This window comes from Crocodylus porosus, unplaced genomic scaffold (assembly GCF_001723895.1).
Source record: "Crocodylus porosus isolate Cpor-Errol unplaced genomic scaffold, CroPor_comp1, whole genome shotgun sequence".
NCBI lineage: Eukaryota > Metazoa > Chordata > Crocodylia > Crocodylidae > Crocodylus > Crocodylus porosus.
Window position 1 is genome coordinate 19,330,813 of NW_017728915.1, and position 14,572 is coordinate 19,345,384.

At 41.7% G+C, this 14,572-nt stretch overlaps 1 protein-coding gene across 1 annotated transcript in view; it reads left to right on the forward strand.

Annotated features, from left to right (window-relative positions):
• The window catches only part of SHCBP1 (SHC binding and spindle associated 1), a 25,197-nt gene extending 11,213 nt beyond the window's left edge, over window positions 1-13,984 (forward strand). The window contains exons 7-13 of the mRNA XM_019535793.1: window positions 127-295; window positions 2,131-2,251; window positions 5,417-5,548; window positions 9,310-9,428; window positions 10,182-10,268; window positions 10,610-10,751; window positions 12,084-13,984. Of these exons, the coding sequence (XP_019391338.1) occupies window positions 127-295; window positions 2,131-2,251; window positions 5,417-5,548; window positions 9,310-9,428; window positions 10,182-10,268; window positions 10,610-10,751; window positions 12,084-12,406 (1,093 nt within the window). The 3' untranslated portion in view covers window positions 12,407-13,984. The remainder of the gene's footprint in view (window positions 1-126; window positions 296-2,130; window positions 2,252-5,416; window positions 5,549-9,309; window positions 9,429-10,181; window positions 10,269-10,609; window positions 10,752-12,083) is intronic.
• The last annotated feature ends 588 nt before the right edge of the window (window positions 13,985-14,572 follow it).

Genomic DNA, 14,572 nt, shown 5'->3' on the forward strand with positions numbered 1-14,572 from the left:
GGCTTGCTTTTCTCCCCCTCCCGTCTCAGTGTGTGTGTGTGTGTGTGTGTGTGTGTGTGTGTGTGTGGCTTGCTTTTCTCCCCCTCCCGTCTCAGGAAAGACTTGATGGCTTTATTGTTTTTTCAGGTACATGTTTGGTTATGAAAAGCACACTGGCCTCCAAGCCAAGGGCATACGTCCAACAGGTGCCAAGATCACTCATGTTGTGTCCTCTACCATGATGTCAAGTCTGCTGCACTCCCTGCTCAGGGACAAGCTTTATCCTGAGCCCCCTGATGAAGAACTAGAAATACAGGTAAAATAGCAGGGGGTCCCCTTTATCTTTGAAGCATGTTCTCTGTCTTTATCAATTAACCTATTCATCTGCGATATTTACTTCTGTATATATAAGGACTTCCGTTGAGGGGACTTAATCTTGGCCGTGAACAATAGCTACCACTATACTATAAGCAGGCAACAGTAAGGTCGGAAGGTGCAATGAATGTATTTGATTATCATTTGTTTGCTAAATTCTCTTTTACAAGCTGTTTTCTCTCTGAGAAAGGAATGGGAAACTGCCCTGCATTGTTACCCTGTAACATTGTAAATAAAACTGAGGAAGGCATGCTACTTTACATTGAGTTTCAAGGTACCTGGGCACATTTTATTTAAACGCATTACTTTTTACTTGATCTGGTTCTGTTCTGTTCGCATTTCAGTTGTCCGTCTCTTAATTCACTAGCAGTTGTGATTTGCTGCTTTGCTTCATTAGTGGTCTGGATTGTGTTCTGTGTGTAAATGGAATTGCTTACTTGCTTTAGTCACACATCATGAGTTATAGCTGGGTGAATCACAACAGCTATTTGGGTGCTCAGATGTTAGTGTGTCTAAATATGACTTTAGGAATATAACTTACTGGTGATATAAGGGAAAAAACCTTGATTGATTGTCAGATTGTTAGTGGGTTTTCTGGGCTGATACTTGGAAAACTATCTTAACACACATTCACACAATTGTGTGATCAATCTAGAAATTGCTGAGATGAAGTTGACCTGTACTAATCCTTTTCTGCCATTCATCAGAGTAGAATCCCACTGTCACAGCAGATGCTAGCCTGCCCATACTGGTGGCTTTGAACACATGGCAGGTGGCAGGGTGGGTCCTGCACTGCTATGGCACTGTCTGGGCATGTCCCCACGAGCATGCACATGCAGTTTGTGGTTCTGCAAACCTGCCTGCGGGTCTGCAAAGCACATGTGCCAAACATACAGGCATTTGCAATGCTGCTAATTGGCAGCGCTGTGAATTTTTTTTTCTTTTTTTCTTTTTTTTGACACTGGAAAAAGTCAAAAAAAAAATGCGCCAAAAAGAATCGGGGTGGTGCGTGTGGCAGCGGAGTATGCCTCCTGAAACTGGAGCCTGTCTGGCCAGAGCCATGCTCCAGTTGCTGGCCAGGCTCTGTGTGCCCGAATTGCTGCTGCTGCAGCCTCAGGAGGGCCCTAGGATCCCAGGTAAGGCTGCTGGGACCATCCCAAGTGCTGACCTCAGCCTCCCCTACCCCACCTAGGGCAATTGTCGCACATTGGAGTGTGTGTGCAGGGACAGCCTGGCAACAACTAGAAGTGGCACAAGTATATGCTGATGCTTATTGTCCCTGGGGAAATGCTTGTTGTCCCTGGGAACTCCTGGGAGTTCTTGGGGATGCACCCTCTGAATCCTGTTTTGGAGGCACCAGGTCCAGGAGTGAGAGGGCATCTGTGTGTCTAGTTTCTTCTCTGCCATATATGCTCTTTCTACTTCAGGCAAGTTGCTCAAGATACAGACAAACAGGCTTGCCTGCATGCCTGTAGACTTTTTCCAAGTCTGATATTCTTCACTTCCTTCCTATCTGCAAAAGGGGTTGGTACAAACCTGCAGGGCTGTTTTGAGGCTAACTTGCTGTTCATGAAGCTCGTTGTTATGCTTCAATGCAAAGCCCTGTATGAACACAAAGGAGTGACTGTATCCTGTAGGTGCCATTGAATGGGTTTCCTCTAGGCAGTGGCTAGAGTACCCAGCAGCATTTAAACTAAAAGGAAATACGGATGTTATAAACTCAAGCCAGTGTTGCTGCTTTTTCAGAAGCCGACTGTGTTGTTTGTCTCTTTCTAGTTCCACAGTGATCTGTTGACAGCTGTGAATGCTTGCTATGAAGGGGACACGGTCATAATCTGCCCTGGTCATTACATTGTAGATGGCATGTTCTGCATTGCTGACTCCGTTGAACTGGAAGGTAGGAGGTTCTTTTAGTGAGGAAGAGCCTGAAACTAATATGCCTTGGTAGGTATTACTGAAGTCAAGTGAACTGCTCAAAGGACTCGCGAACTGCAGGGAGTGGGTTGGCTAGAGCGTGCCAGCCTTTTTGCCTGCTTTGCCATTCCTGAGAGGTCCGGCTTCCGGGACCTGGAACGTTGCAACTTTCAAATGTCTGGACTGGTTTCAGCTGTTACCAGTGCCCAGGAAGGATGAGAGTATAATAGCTACAGCTGCAAATTAGCCTGGATGATACTTCAGAAGAAGAAATCTATTCCAAGTTTTTAGGATTTTTTTCGTGCCATGTGTTTAGATGAACTTATTCAATCACTTTCTAATTATTTGTCTGGCAACAAACTGGCAGGAGCATACAATGAAGCCTGGATTTAGTTTTCCAAGTACAAGGGTAGCTTCTTTGCTTGAATTGCAGTGCAGCGGCTATAAAAGCTGAAGGTAAACAATCCTCAGTTACTGAAAGCTAAAAGTTAAAGATCCCTCGGGGGTGTGTGTGTGTGTGTGTGTGTGTGTGTGTGTGTTTTTGTGTGTGTGTACACGTGCATGTGCACATGGAGGACAAGTTCACCGTCTGGCTGATTAAGAAGACTTGTCGCACTCTAGTCAAATTTTTGTGAACCATTAAGGAAGCCCATTTTTCTTCCTCCCCATTGAGAGCGAGCACTGTAAAATGTACTCCTTTTCATGTGGTATAACATTGCTCGTTGACAGTGTTATGTTATTAGCCTTTGTTAGCATGCTAGTAAATATTTCATATCTTTATGATATGGCTTTTGCCAGTTAGTGGTAATGGAGCCTTGTGGATTAAGTACTAGACCGCAATGTAGAAGTACGTGAATTCTATTCTTGGCTTTGCCCCCCAACTCCTTGTGTACCCTGTGCCAAGCTATTATTTTTTTTTTACTTTACTTTTCTCATCTGAAAAGTATGGCCTCAGTCTGTAAGAGGCTCATTCTGAGAGTCTGCAATTCGTACGGCACTTGCAATGGGTATACCTAACAGAGTAAGAGACAAGCTAAGAACTTTGCTTATAGGAGTTTGATACTGAACATGATCTGTGTGTATATACGTATTTACTTGAACAGAAGATGACTCTGGTTAAGACTATTCCCCCAATAATTAGGTTCTATATATGAAACATTTATAGATTTGTTATACTTTTCCAGGTATCGAATCTGATTATTGGAGGTTTACCTTGAATTTGTCCCTCTCCCACTGCTACAGTAGGAAAAATAAATCTGGGGGGGTGGGGGGGGTCAGGTAGCCCTTTGCTCTCTGCTTCCCCACAACTTTTTCCCCTGGCAGCCCCTTCCCCTTCCTCGCTCCCTTTACTGCCAGACCCTGCTCTCCCTGAGCATGTGGAAGTTAAGAGCAGATTTGAAAACAGTAACCTTGACATTTTAGACATTACTGTAGCAATTTACATATAGTTCCCATAGACTTAGTTCCTATACAAAACTAATGTAGCTCACCCATAAAAAGGACAAAGATTAGTATAGCAACAAAAAATTCACTTAGTTGACTCCATGTGTATGGGTGCATTTGAGCTGTCTGAATACATATTTTCCCCCCAGATTCATGATAACCTTTCTGTACAGTGCCAATGTCTTAAGTCCTATATGGGGAAAAATGAGTAATGGAACATGGTAGAGATAGCAGCTGGATTGGCAGCTATTAGTACCAGCTTAGTGACATTTTCAGAACTTAAAATGTCCACATTTGAATTTTTTACTACTTAACTCTCAATAAGAACATTTTGTTAACTGGCCACAACTTTATCTGGGATCTTCCGTTTTAGCGCTAGAAACTAACATGCTTGCTTTAGGTTCCACGGAGTAGTCTTCACTCCCCGAGGCCCTCTATATAAGCATCATAGAGCAAGTGGAATAGTTTTAGCTGGTTTCTTCTCCCTAACCCTATTCTTAGGGATACTGTTTTGGGGATGAGTGTAAAGCAGGTTGACTACAACTAGTGATAATCCCAAAGCTCTTACCTTTGGATAGTAATTCACCTTTATGTTTCTCAAGTGTTGAGTAGTTCAGCTGGGAAAATAACTCATTTGCTGTCCGAAGTTGTGCACTTTGAACCTACTGCCACTATTCTTCCCAGAAGCACCCTTACATGAGGGGAAGGGCAATTTCTGAATCTCTTACTGTCTCTGTTGAAACCTAATTTTATTTTGTATTTGGCTCTTCAAAACTAGCTGCTAAGTTTTCCAAATACTGCTTTTAATTTTTTTCTGTACATCAAGGTATATATTACTCAGTACAACCAGTGTCGCACTCTGACACTTAACTGGAGCTTCTGTACAGTTGCTTTTTGGGAAGTGATAGGATTGGAGCAGTTTTAATAGTAGCCACATTATCACTTTCCATATCTTAATTCTTGCCTATGACAAGCAATACGTGCTTTACATACTCATAATTTTTTCTGTAAGTATTTGAACGCTGACAGCTCTGGATGGCTTAGTAAATCAGTGGTGCCATATGCTTCAGAAAATTATTTTTAACATTAATTCAGCTGGAACCCCCTGTTTGTCCAGTGATGTTCAGGTTTTGACCCAAATTTTATTTAAATACAGAAGTCAGTAGTGCAGTCATTGAAACTCATTCCCTCTACTTCAAGGGGAGTAACGTTTGGATGAAGCAGACATTTGGAGCCTCAGCCTTCTCTGTATGCTGTAGGGCTGTGGTTTTCAAATTTCTTTTTCATTTGTGGGCTCCTAAAACTTTTCAATGGGTGATGTGCACCCCTTTGGAAATTGTGAATAAGGGTGCAAACCTCTTTGAATTGTAAGTATGGGTATTCACATACTTCTGATCATAAACATCTTTCGTGGCGCTCTTAGACGTAGTCTGTGGACCTCCAGGTGTCTGCTGACCACAGGTTAAAAACCACTGTTTTAAGGGTATCCATTATGTCATCTTAGAGCAAGTTGATATCAAAAAGGAGGATTGTGGGTGGCCTAAGTGATTGAGGGGAGGGGGAATTTAGGATGATAGAACTCAGGTGGTAGGCCTCTAACTCCAGTTTCACAGTTGTGGTAGGTATTGAGCTCTTGAGTTCAGCTGTGAACTACAGTAGCATGTTTGCACAGGAATATTATCCAAATCTAACCTTTTCTTTTAAGGTTACGGTCTGCCAGATGATATTGTCATAGAAAAGCAAGGGAAAGGAGACAGCTTTGTTGAATGTTCAGGGGCCAATGTAAGAATCTCTAATTTGAAGTTTGTTCAGCATGATGCAGTGGAGGGAGTCTTAAGTAAGTATTGAAATCCTTTTGTCTATTTTTTTCTGCTTTGACAACTGATGGAATTATACTTTTGTTAATTTAATTAGGATCAAACATTTGAGCCTACTGGTTTCCCAGAAATTAATATTAAATGTCCCCTATTGGTATAAATATTTATACCTTCATTTTTCCCCCAGTTATGAATAATCTGGACATTAGTGTCACTTCTACCCATTGTCCTGCCTGCCAATGACTCTTATCTTCATTCTTAAGTTAGCAGATAAAACTGTTTTATCTGCTAAATGTACCTTTCTGAGGGTATTTGTACACATGCATGCACTGCAGGATCAAGCGCTGCAGCTCATGCATTCACATAAACAGCAAAATGCACATCAGTGCTGAGAAAATGGTAGCAGTGTGCTTTTGAACTAAAACTCATCAACGGTGTTTTAGTTCAAAAGTGCACCGTTGCCATTTTCTGCGCTCTGACATGCATTTCACCATTTATACAAGTGCACGTGATGCAGCGCTGGGCGCATCAATTCACGTGCTCTGCAGACTCGATTAATTGTGTCTGCTCTTGCACACTAGATTTTCAGCTTGTAGCATCAAAAAAAAGTATGTGTATAAATGCCCTGAGTTGTTGAATGTTTTTGGTCCTGTTTGGAGAATGATACATCCCTGGCAAAGAATTGCCTTAGAAATAACTTACTATATCTGAACCAGCTTCTCCTTTTCCCATAGACCAGACACTGGGGGTGTGGAAAGCTTTGGTCACCAGTTCAATTCGGAGAAGATTCAGCTCGATTTGGATTGAATCGGGAAAACAAAAACCCTTCCAAATCAATTAGGAAAAAGATTCGGGGATTTGGAAGGCAGTATTTCAGGGGACCAGAAACTGAGAAGAGGGAGGAGGAGCAGGGGGGGAGGGGAGACTGGCATCTGTAGCTGGCCAGAGACTGTGATCTTTCCCTGAGTCCCCCTCCAATCACAGTGCTCTGAGGGAGGGATGTAGAAACAGCACACAAGCCTCTGTCTGCAGCTTTTCTGTCCCTTTTGTGAGCTGCTTCTGCCTGAGCACTGGGAAGGCCCCCTGTTACAGGCTGCCATCCCTGCTGGTTTCATCCTGCTGTGCCTTAACACACACAATCACACATGTCGAGAGTTTGCTTGTCATCAACATGAGGTGCGGTTTCTCAGAAACCCCTGTACCTATCTCCTTGAAACGTAGCAGGCTTCATGCCCTCAGAAGGGGCTACCGTCCCTGATGTTTTCATTCAAATCTGCCAAAAAATGACCAAGTTATAGGTATTTCAGTGATTTCCCCATTATGGTCTATGGCCAAATCACAAAATCTCCCTGAATCAGTGCCAAATCTTCTGAAGCCATTTCGGACTAATCGATTTCAGGACAGTGATCTGAATCTCTGAATCGAATTGCTGTCCTCTGAATTGGCTGAATCCAAATCGAATACTTCCCTATTTGTGCAGGCCTACCAGGCACCCTCTGTTTTCTGACAGACAAACTTTCAAACTGAAGCTCATCCACAGGGTTGCTCCTCAGAACAGTTCTCTAATTGTCTTCCCTACAGCATTATTTATATGACAGTCAGTGAGGTCCATTTGTATTGTTCTAGCTGTCAGCCTGGTTCTATTGTTCTTCTTCAGCTTGTTGTCCTCTGTTGGGCAAGTTGATGCTTCTGTGTTTGATGTCATGCCTCCCCCATTGTCTTTGTCCAGTAGGCAAATGAAAACCTGAGTGTTTTACATACCTCAAGATATGGTTGCTTTTCCTAGGCTCAAGGCAATATTATTTGTCTCAATCTCAGCTCTTCATTTAAGGAACTCCAGTTGTAAAGAAAATTAGGCCAAGCTAAATGCCATTATCTCCTTTAGATCTCTAAATCTGTTCATGGTACAGACAGCTTTTTGGATCCTCTAAGGAAAAATTAATCCTCGTGGCACTTGTTGGTAAGTCTGTTGACTATGGCCTTCTGTCTTTTGGAGAAGGTGTGTCGCAGAGCTCTCAGGTGCCCTGCGACTGAGAGCGGAAATGGCTCAGGAGAGAGACCCCCTAGTGGCGGGATGGGGGAAGCGCAGCTGCCGGTCACCAAGACTGTGCAGGTGCTGGTTGCCCTAGCAACCAGGGAAACCTAGAGACAGGAAGGGGCAGAGCTTAGCCCTTCTTAAGCCCAGGCAGAAGGCCAGGAGGGCAGTTCCCCTCCGGTGGCCGAGGGAGGAGGAACTCAGCCAGAACAAGGGAGAACTCTGATGGTCGGAACATCCCCCAGTTCCCGCTGAGGGTTGATGCGCTCTCTCTCTCTGGTAGGAAGAGATTCGTATTTTTTGACCAGAACGGTCTAGCTTTTAGCTCAGGTGCTTTGTGTTTTGTGTTTACTGTTTCACCGGAGGACTGGGTGAGGCTATTAGGGGTTGGAGGCCTCATAGGGACTCCACAGTAGCGTGGAGGTTTCTGGTGCTGGAGAGGCTGCAGCATTGTTTGGGGTGTGTGGGCCCCAGCCCTGGAGTTTGGCTCTGGGGCTCCTCACTGCCCCCAAAGGAGTTAGGGGGCAGTGAGGAGCCCCAGAGCCAAAGGAGTTAGGGGGCAGTGAGGAGCCCCGGAGTTAGGGGGTAGTGAGGAGCCCCAACTGAAGGGAGCAGCGAGAAGCCCCGACTGAAGGGGGCAGTGAGGAGTCCGGAGTTGGCACGGGTGAGAAGTCCTGAAACGGGCAGTGCTGGACAGGCTGGAGGGTGCCGGTGAGGATGCAGGCTGAGGGAAGCCAGAGAACGTCCACATGGCACAGGGAGTAGGACAGACTTGAACAACACCAGATACATCTGCGAGGCGTGGGCTGTGGTATAAGGGGAGGAAAGGAGCTGCAGATAGTGCCTAAGGCACCGAGACAAAAAATAGGCAGCCTCCCATTTGATTAAGATCATTCAATCAAACAAATAACAACAAGGCATGGCAGGCAAGAAGGCGGGCGGTTGGCCCTTGATCGGTGTTGCGGGGCCACGAATAGATGGTCCCGGGGAGGCATAGCTGTCACAAGGTGCTAATTAGTACTTTGCCAAATAGAAATTTATTTTTGGAATGTCATGGTAAAATGTTTAGCACCTTGATACAAACATTCCATATTTCACTGACTTACGTAAACCTTCACAAAGTTTGTGTCCCCCATTTCAATAATATCTGAGTCAGACTACTAATATCAGTGTCGTGTGCTGTATTAACATTAAAGCTCACCTTCCCCCTCCTTTCTGCTGCTATGTGGTGTGGAGCTGGTGTCCATGTGTTGCAACATAGAAGTCATGAGGTGGATCAGACTTAAATGGGGCTGCAAGGTTGGACACATGAATGAAAATCTGCATAGCACTGGTATCCTGACCCTAACACTTCACTCTAGTTAAGCACCTTTCCCCAATTGAAACAGCTAGCCATAAAAGAATATTCAGTTTAATACTGGTCTTGGGAGGTTCACTTGTACACTGCCTCGATCCTCTCTGGTTTGGGCCTTGGATTAATGTGCTGATGTGTGGCAACATAGCTGCAGTACACCCAGAGTTCTTGGAATAGTAACAGAGACTGTCTGTGTGTTAACTTATCTTGGTCTGGTACCCAGAAATGGATTTAAAAAAAAAGCTGAATGCTGCTGGGTCTGCCTTCTGGGATTCACTGAAACCTTACTGCAATCAGTTGAGTTGGGATTGATGGACAAAAATTTCTCTTTTTCTTTTTACACATTTTTTTAAAATGACTTCTAATGTTAACAATGAATGTTTTGAGTGTAGGTGTCCACCATGGGAAAACTACCCTGGAGAACACTGTATTACAGTGTGAGACTACAGGTGTTACAGTGCGAACATCAGCTGAGCTGTTAATGAAAAATTCTGATCTGTATGGTGCCAAGGTATGAATTAATTCTTCAATCTTCATGCAGCTGTAGCTTGTATCCTAAAATAAAATGAAGCCTTCTGCTGCTGAATAGGGAAACGTCCTCTTTCTTGATTGCAACTTCCTTAATCCTTTAAAAAAACCTCTAATACATTTGGCTTAATTGTCTTGGTTTTCAGAAATTGGTCACAACATTCTTTAATCTCATGAAGTATGTACCTGTTGAAGGAGACAGATGAATGTTGACTTGCATGGAACACTGTGAAAAAGAAAAGCTAAAAAATGTCCGTCTATGAACGAAATAACCTTTGATGCTTTTTTGGAGCTGATCCATGTGGATATAGTCGTCTTTAAAATGAACCTTGTTTTTTCTGTCCCCAAATATTTTTCTTCCTCATTAAGCTTCACTCCAGTTGAATTCCTGTTTTGACCAACTTGCCTGTTGATTCTTACAAAGAGATGGTCAGAAATCTAGCGCTTGTTATAATGTGGCAAGTGAATTGGCATTGGGGTTGGGTTGCTAAATAGCAAATAGAAACTTATGCATGTATTGCTCAATTACTCTTCAGCAGGCTTTCTTAGAGTATGACAGTAGCAGTGTCTGTGGGCCTCTGCTTCTCGAGCTAGTTAGCTAAGTGTAGCTGGAGGTAGTAGCAGATTCCTGTGTTGTCTAACTGCTAGATTGGAAAGGGGATGCACACTAGGATACACTGGGAAAAAGTCTGAAATGGAAACTTTTCAGGAATTAACTCTTTACTTCACTGTACAGGGTGCTGGTGTTGAGATATATCCAGGTAGCACATGTACCTTGATAGGCAATGGCATACACCACTGCAGGGAAGGAATCCTTATAAAGGTGAGTTCCAGGTAGATCATGTTCAAATATCTCTGTAAGATTCATACCAATAATTGTTGTTTAGGCATCTTGTGAAGTTACTGCTTTTAAATTTTTAATATCGTTTGCAAGACAAGGAATGATAGTGGAGTCAGTGGATTTGGAATTTAGTCTGTTGTAGTAAAATGTCCCCTTTATTCAACAACTTTAGGAAAGGAAATGCTGTTAACTATGTCCCTGAATTACACAAAGATTTAGTTTTTCTGTATTAGATGTGCTCTCTTTGTAAAATAAACAAAGACAAGTTCAAATTCCTGGAATTCACTAGCTATAACTTGATTTTACATTTGTCTCTCTGGTAGGACTTCTTAGATGACCATTATGACTTACCCAAGATAACTATGGTGAATAATGTAATCCATAACAATGAAGGGTATGGATTTGTTCTGGTAAAACCAACAATTCCTTCTGATGTGAAAGACAATCCTGCAGAAAGATTAGAAGGTATTTTTTTTTCTTGCGAACTTTATTTATTTTTTAATAGAGGTCTGATATGGTGATTATATCTAGTGTGTTTCTGTATATTCTTCATATTACTCAGTTCACCAGAAAAAAACTCTCTAAAAAGGCTGAAAATACTTAGGATGAGTCTAGGTTCCATTATAATTATGAGAATACTGGAATGTCCTAGATTACTGCAGAGAAGCGTTTCAGGAATATGTGCAGATTTGCAGGTGTGTAATAACTTTGGAATTCATTCTTTTGTCCATGGGTATAAAAGCATTTTGTAAACTGTCACTTGATGTTTGCGCAGTCTTAGTTGGGGCACTTTGAGCATGGTGATTTTGAGGAGATCCTGACTACTCTGTAACTTTAAGAAAAAACACCATGCAACAAAAGAGGATTTAAGATGGGTCTTATGGTTGTCATATTTGAATTCTGCCCTCCTCAAAATGTGTTCAGATCAGTGTGTTTTGAACCAGTCCTAAAATTGTAGAGTTGCTCTTCTATTTGCTTTCCAGTCAATTCTTTCCTATCTACCCAACTCACATGCTTTGCCATACAAGTCCTGCTGAACCGAAGGGACCACACAGGTCTCACCCAGACAAAATAGGGTGTGGAAACAGAAAGTGGTTGTGCTCCTCACACAGTCCTTTTTGGCAGAAATTAATCCTCTGCTCTCCTGTTCCACCATGTGGCCAGGTTGAGACTTGTAAAGGTGTGAGTATTGTTCCCTGAAGAAAGTAAAATGTAATAATTTCATACATTAATAATGATTAAATATTTAAAATCTACTTGGTTGTTTTCTGTAAAATGCATGGCAGTCTCTTGGTCACATAAGAGTTTCAAGATTCAAGAAATGTTCTTCTCAAGCCTCATATGGCTGTATTTGGTATATACGGCTCATCATTAAACCTGTCACCTAGAAAGTCGGGGATTTTGCTTCCTTCAGATCATTAACGTAACATTCGCTGTCACTTTCCTTTTTCCAGAAGCAGTTTCCTTAAAATCTTACTTTTGTATATTTAACAATTTTGGAGCATCTGTCTGAGCAAAAGCATCCCAGCTGCAAGCTGGCTTCTTTAACTTGTTCTGTTCTTTGTTTCTATTGTACTTTTGTCTATGCATTGGAGATTTAGGTCCTTGCAGACGAAAGCTGATACAGCTAACCTGATATACTTGAAATAATAGTAATACTGCAATATAAAACACATTTCCATGAAGATTGAAGAAAACTAAATTCCACAATATTAAAAATCTGACATTCTAAGTAGTTCAGCTCCTTTCTGGCATCTGCATAGTCGGTAATAACCTTCTCGTTGTTTTCTGACTTAGAAAATATACAAAATACCCAGTCAGATGGTGAAGTGGACAATGTCAGAGGCTTGGGACCTGAAAAGCTGTGCGAATGTGCATCCAATGAAATGGAGCTTTATGAGAGAACTGAGATTTCTGGACAAACCGAAAGCAATTATGAAATTGCGAATGAACTTGGTGCTACCTCTGCAAAGAAAAGCCAGATGCACAAGAAAAGGCTGAGTGAACTGGGAATCACAGAGGCTGATGACAACTTAATGTCTCAGGAAATGTTTGTTTCTATTGTGGGCAATCAGTTCAAACACAATGGGAAAGGAAGTTTTGGCATATTCCTTTTCTGACTCCCTCCCTTGGAATGCCATTGCAGTATCTGATTTGCACAAGCTATTATGTTCACTCTTGCTTTCACAGGTTTTAATCTGACTCATCTGCCTTCCGTGATGTCTATCAAATGTGATTAATTCAGGAGTATTTATTTTTTTAAACAATGTTCATATTACACATCATGAAATGGCTACGTTGTCCGAACTTGGACAACGCAGTGGATGAATATATCTCCAGTCTGGAAGCCTAGTGTGGAGAGGGCAAATTGAAAAGCTTCCTTTTTACTAGCAATGTACCCCATTTTTACCATAATATTTATTTAACTTTAAATGTTAAGCGCTTTTAAAAATTTAGGCACCAGAAATTAGAGTGGACAGTCAGTGCAAAAGCTGAGTGTGTAGCTCTGTCCATGATGTTTCTTACGCACAAGTTTATTTGATTTTTTTTTTTCCATATAACACTGGCAGTGCTTCATTCTTGTAAATAAAAACTTTTTTTTTACAATTAGGAAATTATTTGCACACTTATTTAGTAGGAAACCTACACTTGTGATGGACTGTTTACAAGGTTGATTAGCAAACCTATTAAACATCTGGAAAGATGGTATTTTTCCATGCTAGATGTAAATTTTCACAGCAACTTTGTAGTCCCTACTGCTGATGGTGTCTGTAGAGCTTTTCTTAAGCCATAGTGTGCTCTAAATGAATTGCAGTGAGTTCCAAAAGAGAAGAATGCAAAGTACATGCTTGTATCTTTCTCTGCAATATTCTTGTTGTGTCTTGAGATGGTTTTCACACATGCCATGTGGTGACAATAGACCCGTTTTTGGTACATCATAGAAAACAATCTCTCCAAACCATAGAAATACTTATCAGTATAACAAAGGCAAAGCACATCAGGTCTGATCTTGCAAGACTTGAAGTTTCCTTAATATTCCATAAGGTGAATAGATACAGGATCAGACCTGGGTTATATTGTTCTTATTTGAGGGGGAAATTGCATTGATTGCCCTCCAAGTGAGGATTTGGTCCCATAATTGTTAAAATGCCCTTCTGCTTATATTACTTAATCAGAATGATCCTTATCCCCATTCTTTATGCGGTCTTTGCCCTTTGAGATACGTAGATTTTTTTGGCACTTCTTTTTGAGAGTGGGGTAAGAATGGTTGCTAGTCAGTGAGGGTTGGGATATTCCAGGAGGTGGAAAAATACACACCTTGGTGGTGAAGGGAAGGTTATATTCCAATGCTGTGCTCTAGAAAAAATTCTGAAATAAATACATTTTTGGTTGACTTACATTATTGATAAGCTATGTCATTTATAAATTCCTGTGAACTTGATTCTATAGTACCTTTTACCCCAGCCTTGTTCAAATTGGGGTGGGAATCAAAAGCCCCTCAATGCATTTTGTGTGTGATACAATTCATTGTTGATGCCAAGGATAAATGGACACTTATGGATTTGTCTCAGGATTCTGTTTCACTTTCTGCAATTTTGACTGTTGAAACTGCAGAGAACGTATTGGTGCTCCTAAATCTTATAAGCCACTTTTTGCAGGCTTTGCCGCTTTAGATGCTCAGATTAAATATTTATCTCTATTGATTGATACTGAGAATTGAATACTGAGCAGATCTCACTTCCACTGCAATTATCTTAATTAAGCACAGAACCATGCACTTCTGCTAATGAACAACAATACAGCAGTTTTTTCATGATCTAAGCTTTGTAAATGTGGCTTGAATATTTTAACCATAGGATTCTCAGTATTATCTTTAAACCAGGGGTGACTGAGATCTGCTCTGCAGGGCACACCATGGGTCTGGAAACTTGGTGGCAGGGGAACGATAGCAGTGTTTGGTTGCCTCAGCTTCTAGAGCTGCGGCAACCAAGGCTGCTGCCTCTTACCAGCTGCCAGATTTTCTGGACTCATGGGAAGCCCATGGGATTAGGTGGGTTGGGGCACCACTGCTCTAAACCAGTCTTTATGTCAAAAAGGATTTTACAATTCATAAAATGTTATGCACATAGTACTGTTATATCTGTATGTTCTGATTTGCTTATTTGTGATTCTTATTTTAAAAAACAGAGACAAACCTGTAGTTACCCGTGGTTTTTTCTGCCCCTCTTTTTTTTTTCAAACCTGTGACCATGACATCTTGTGCAATATAAATATCATAAAGCACT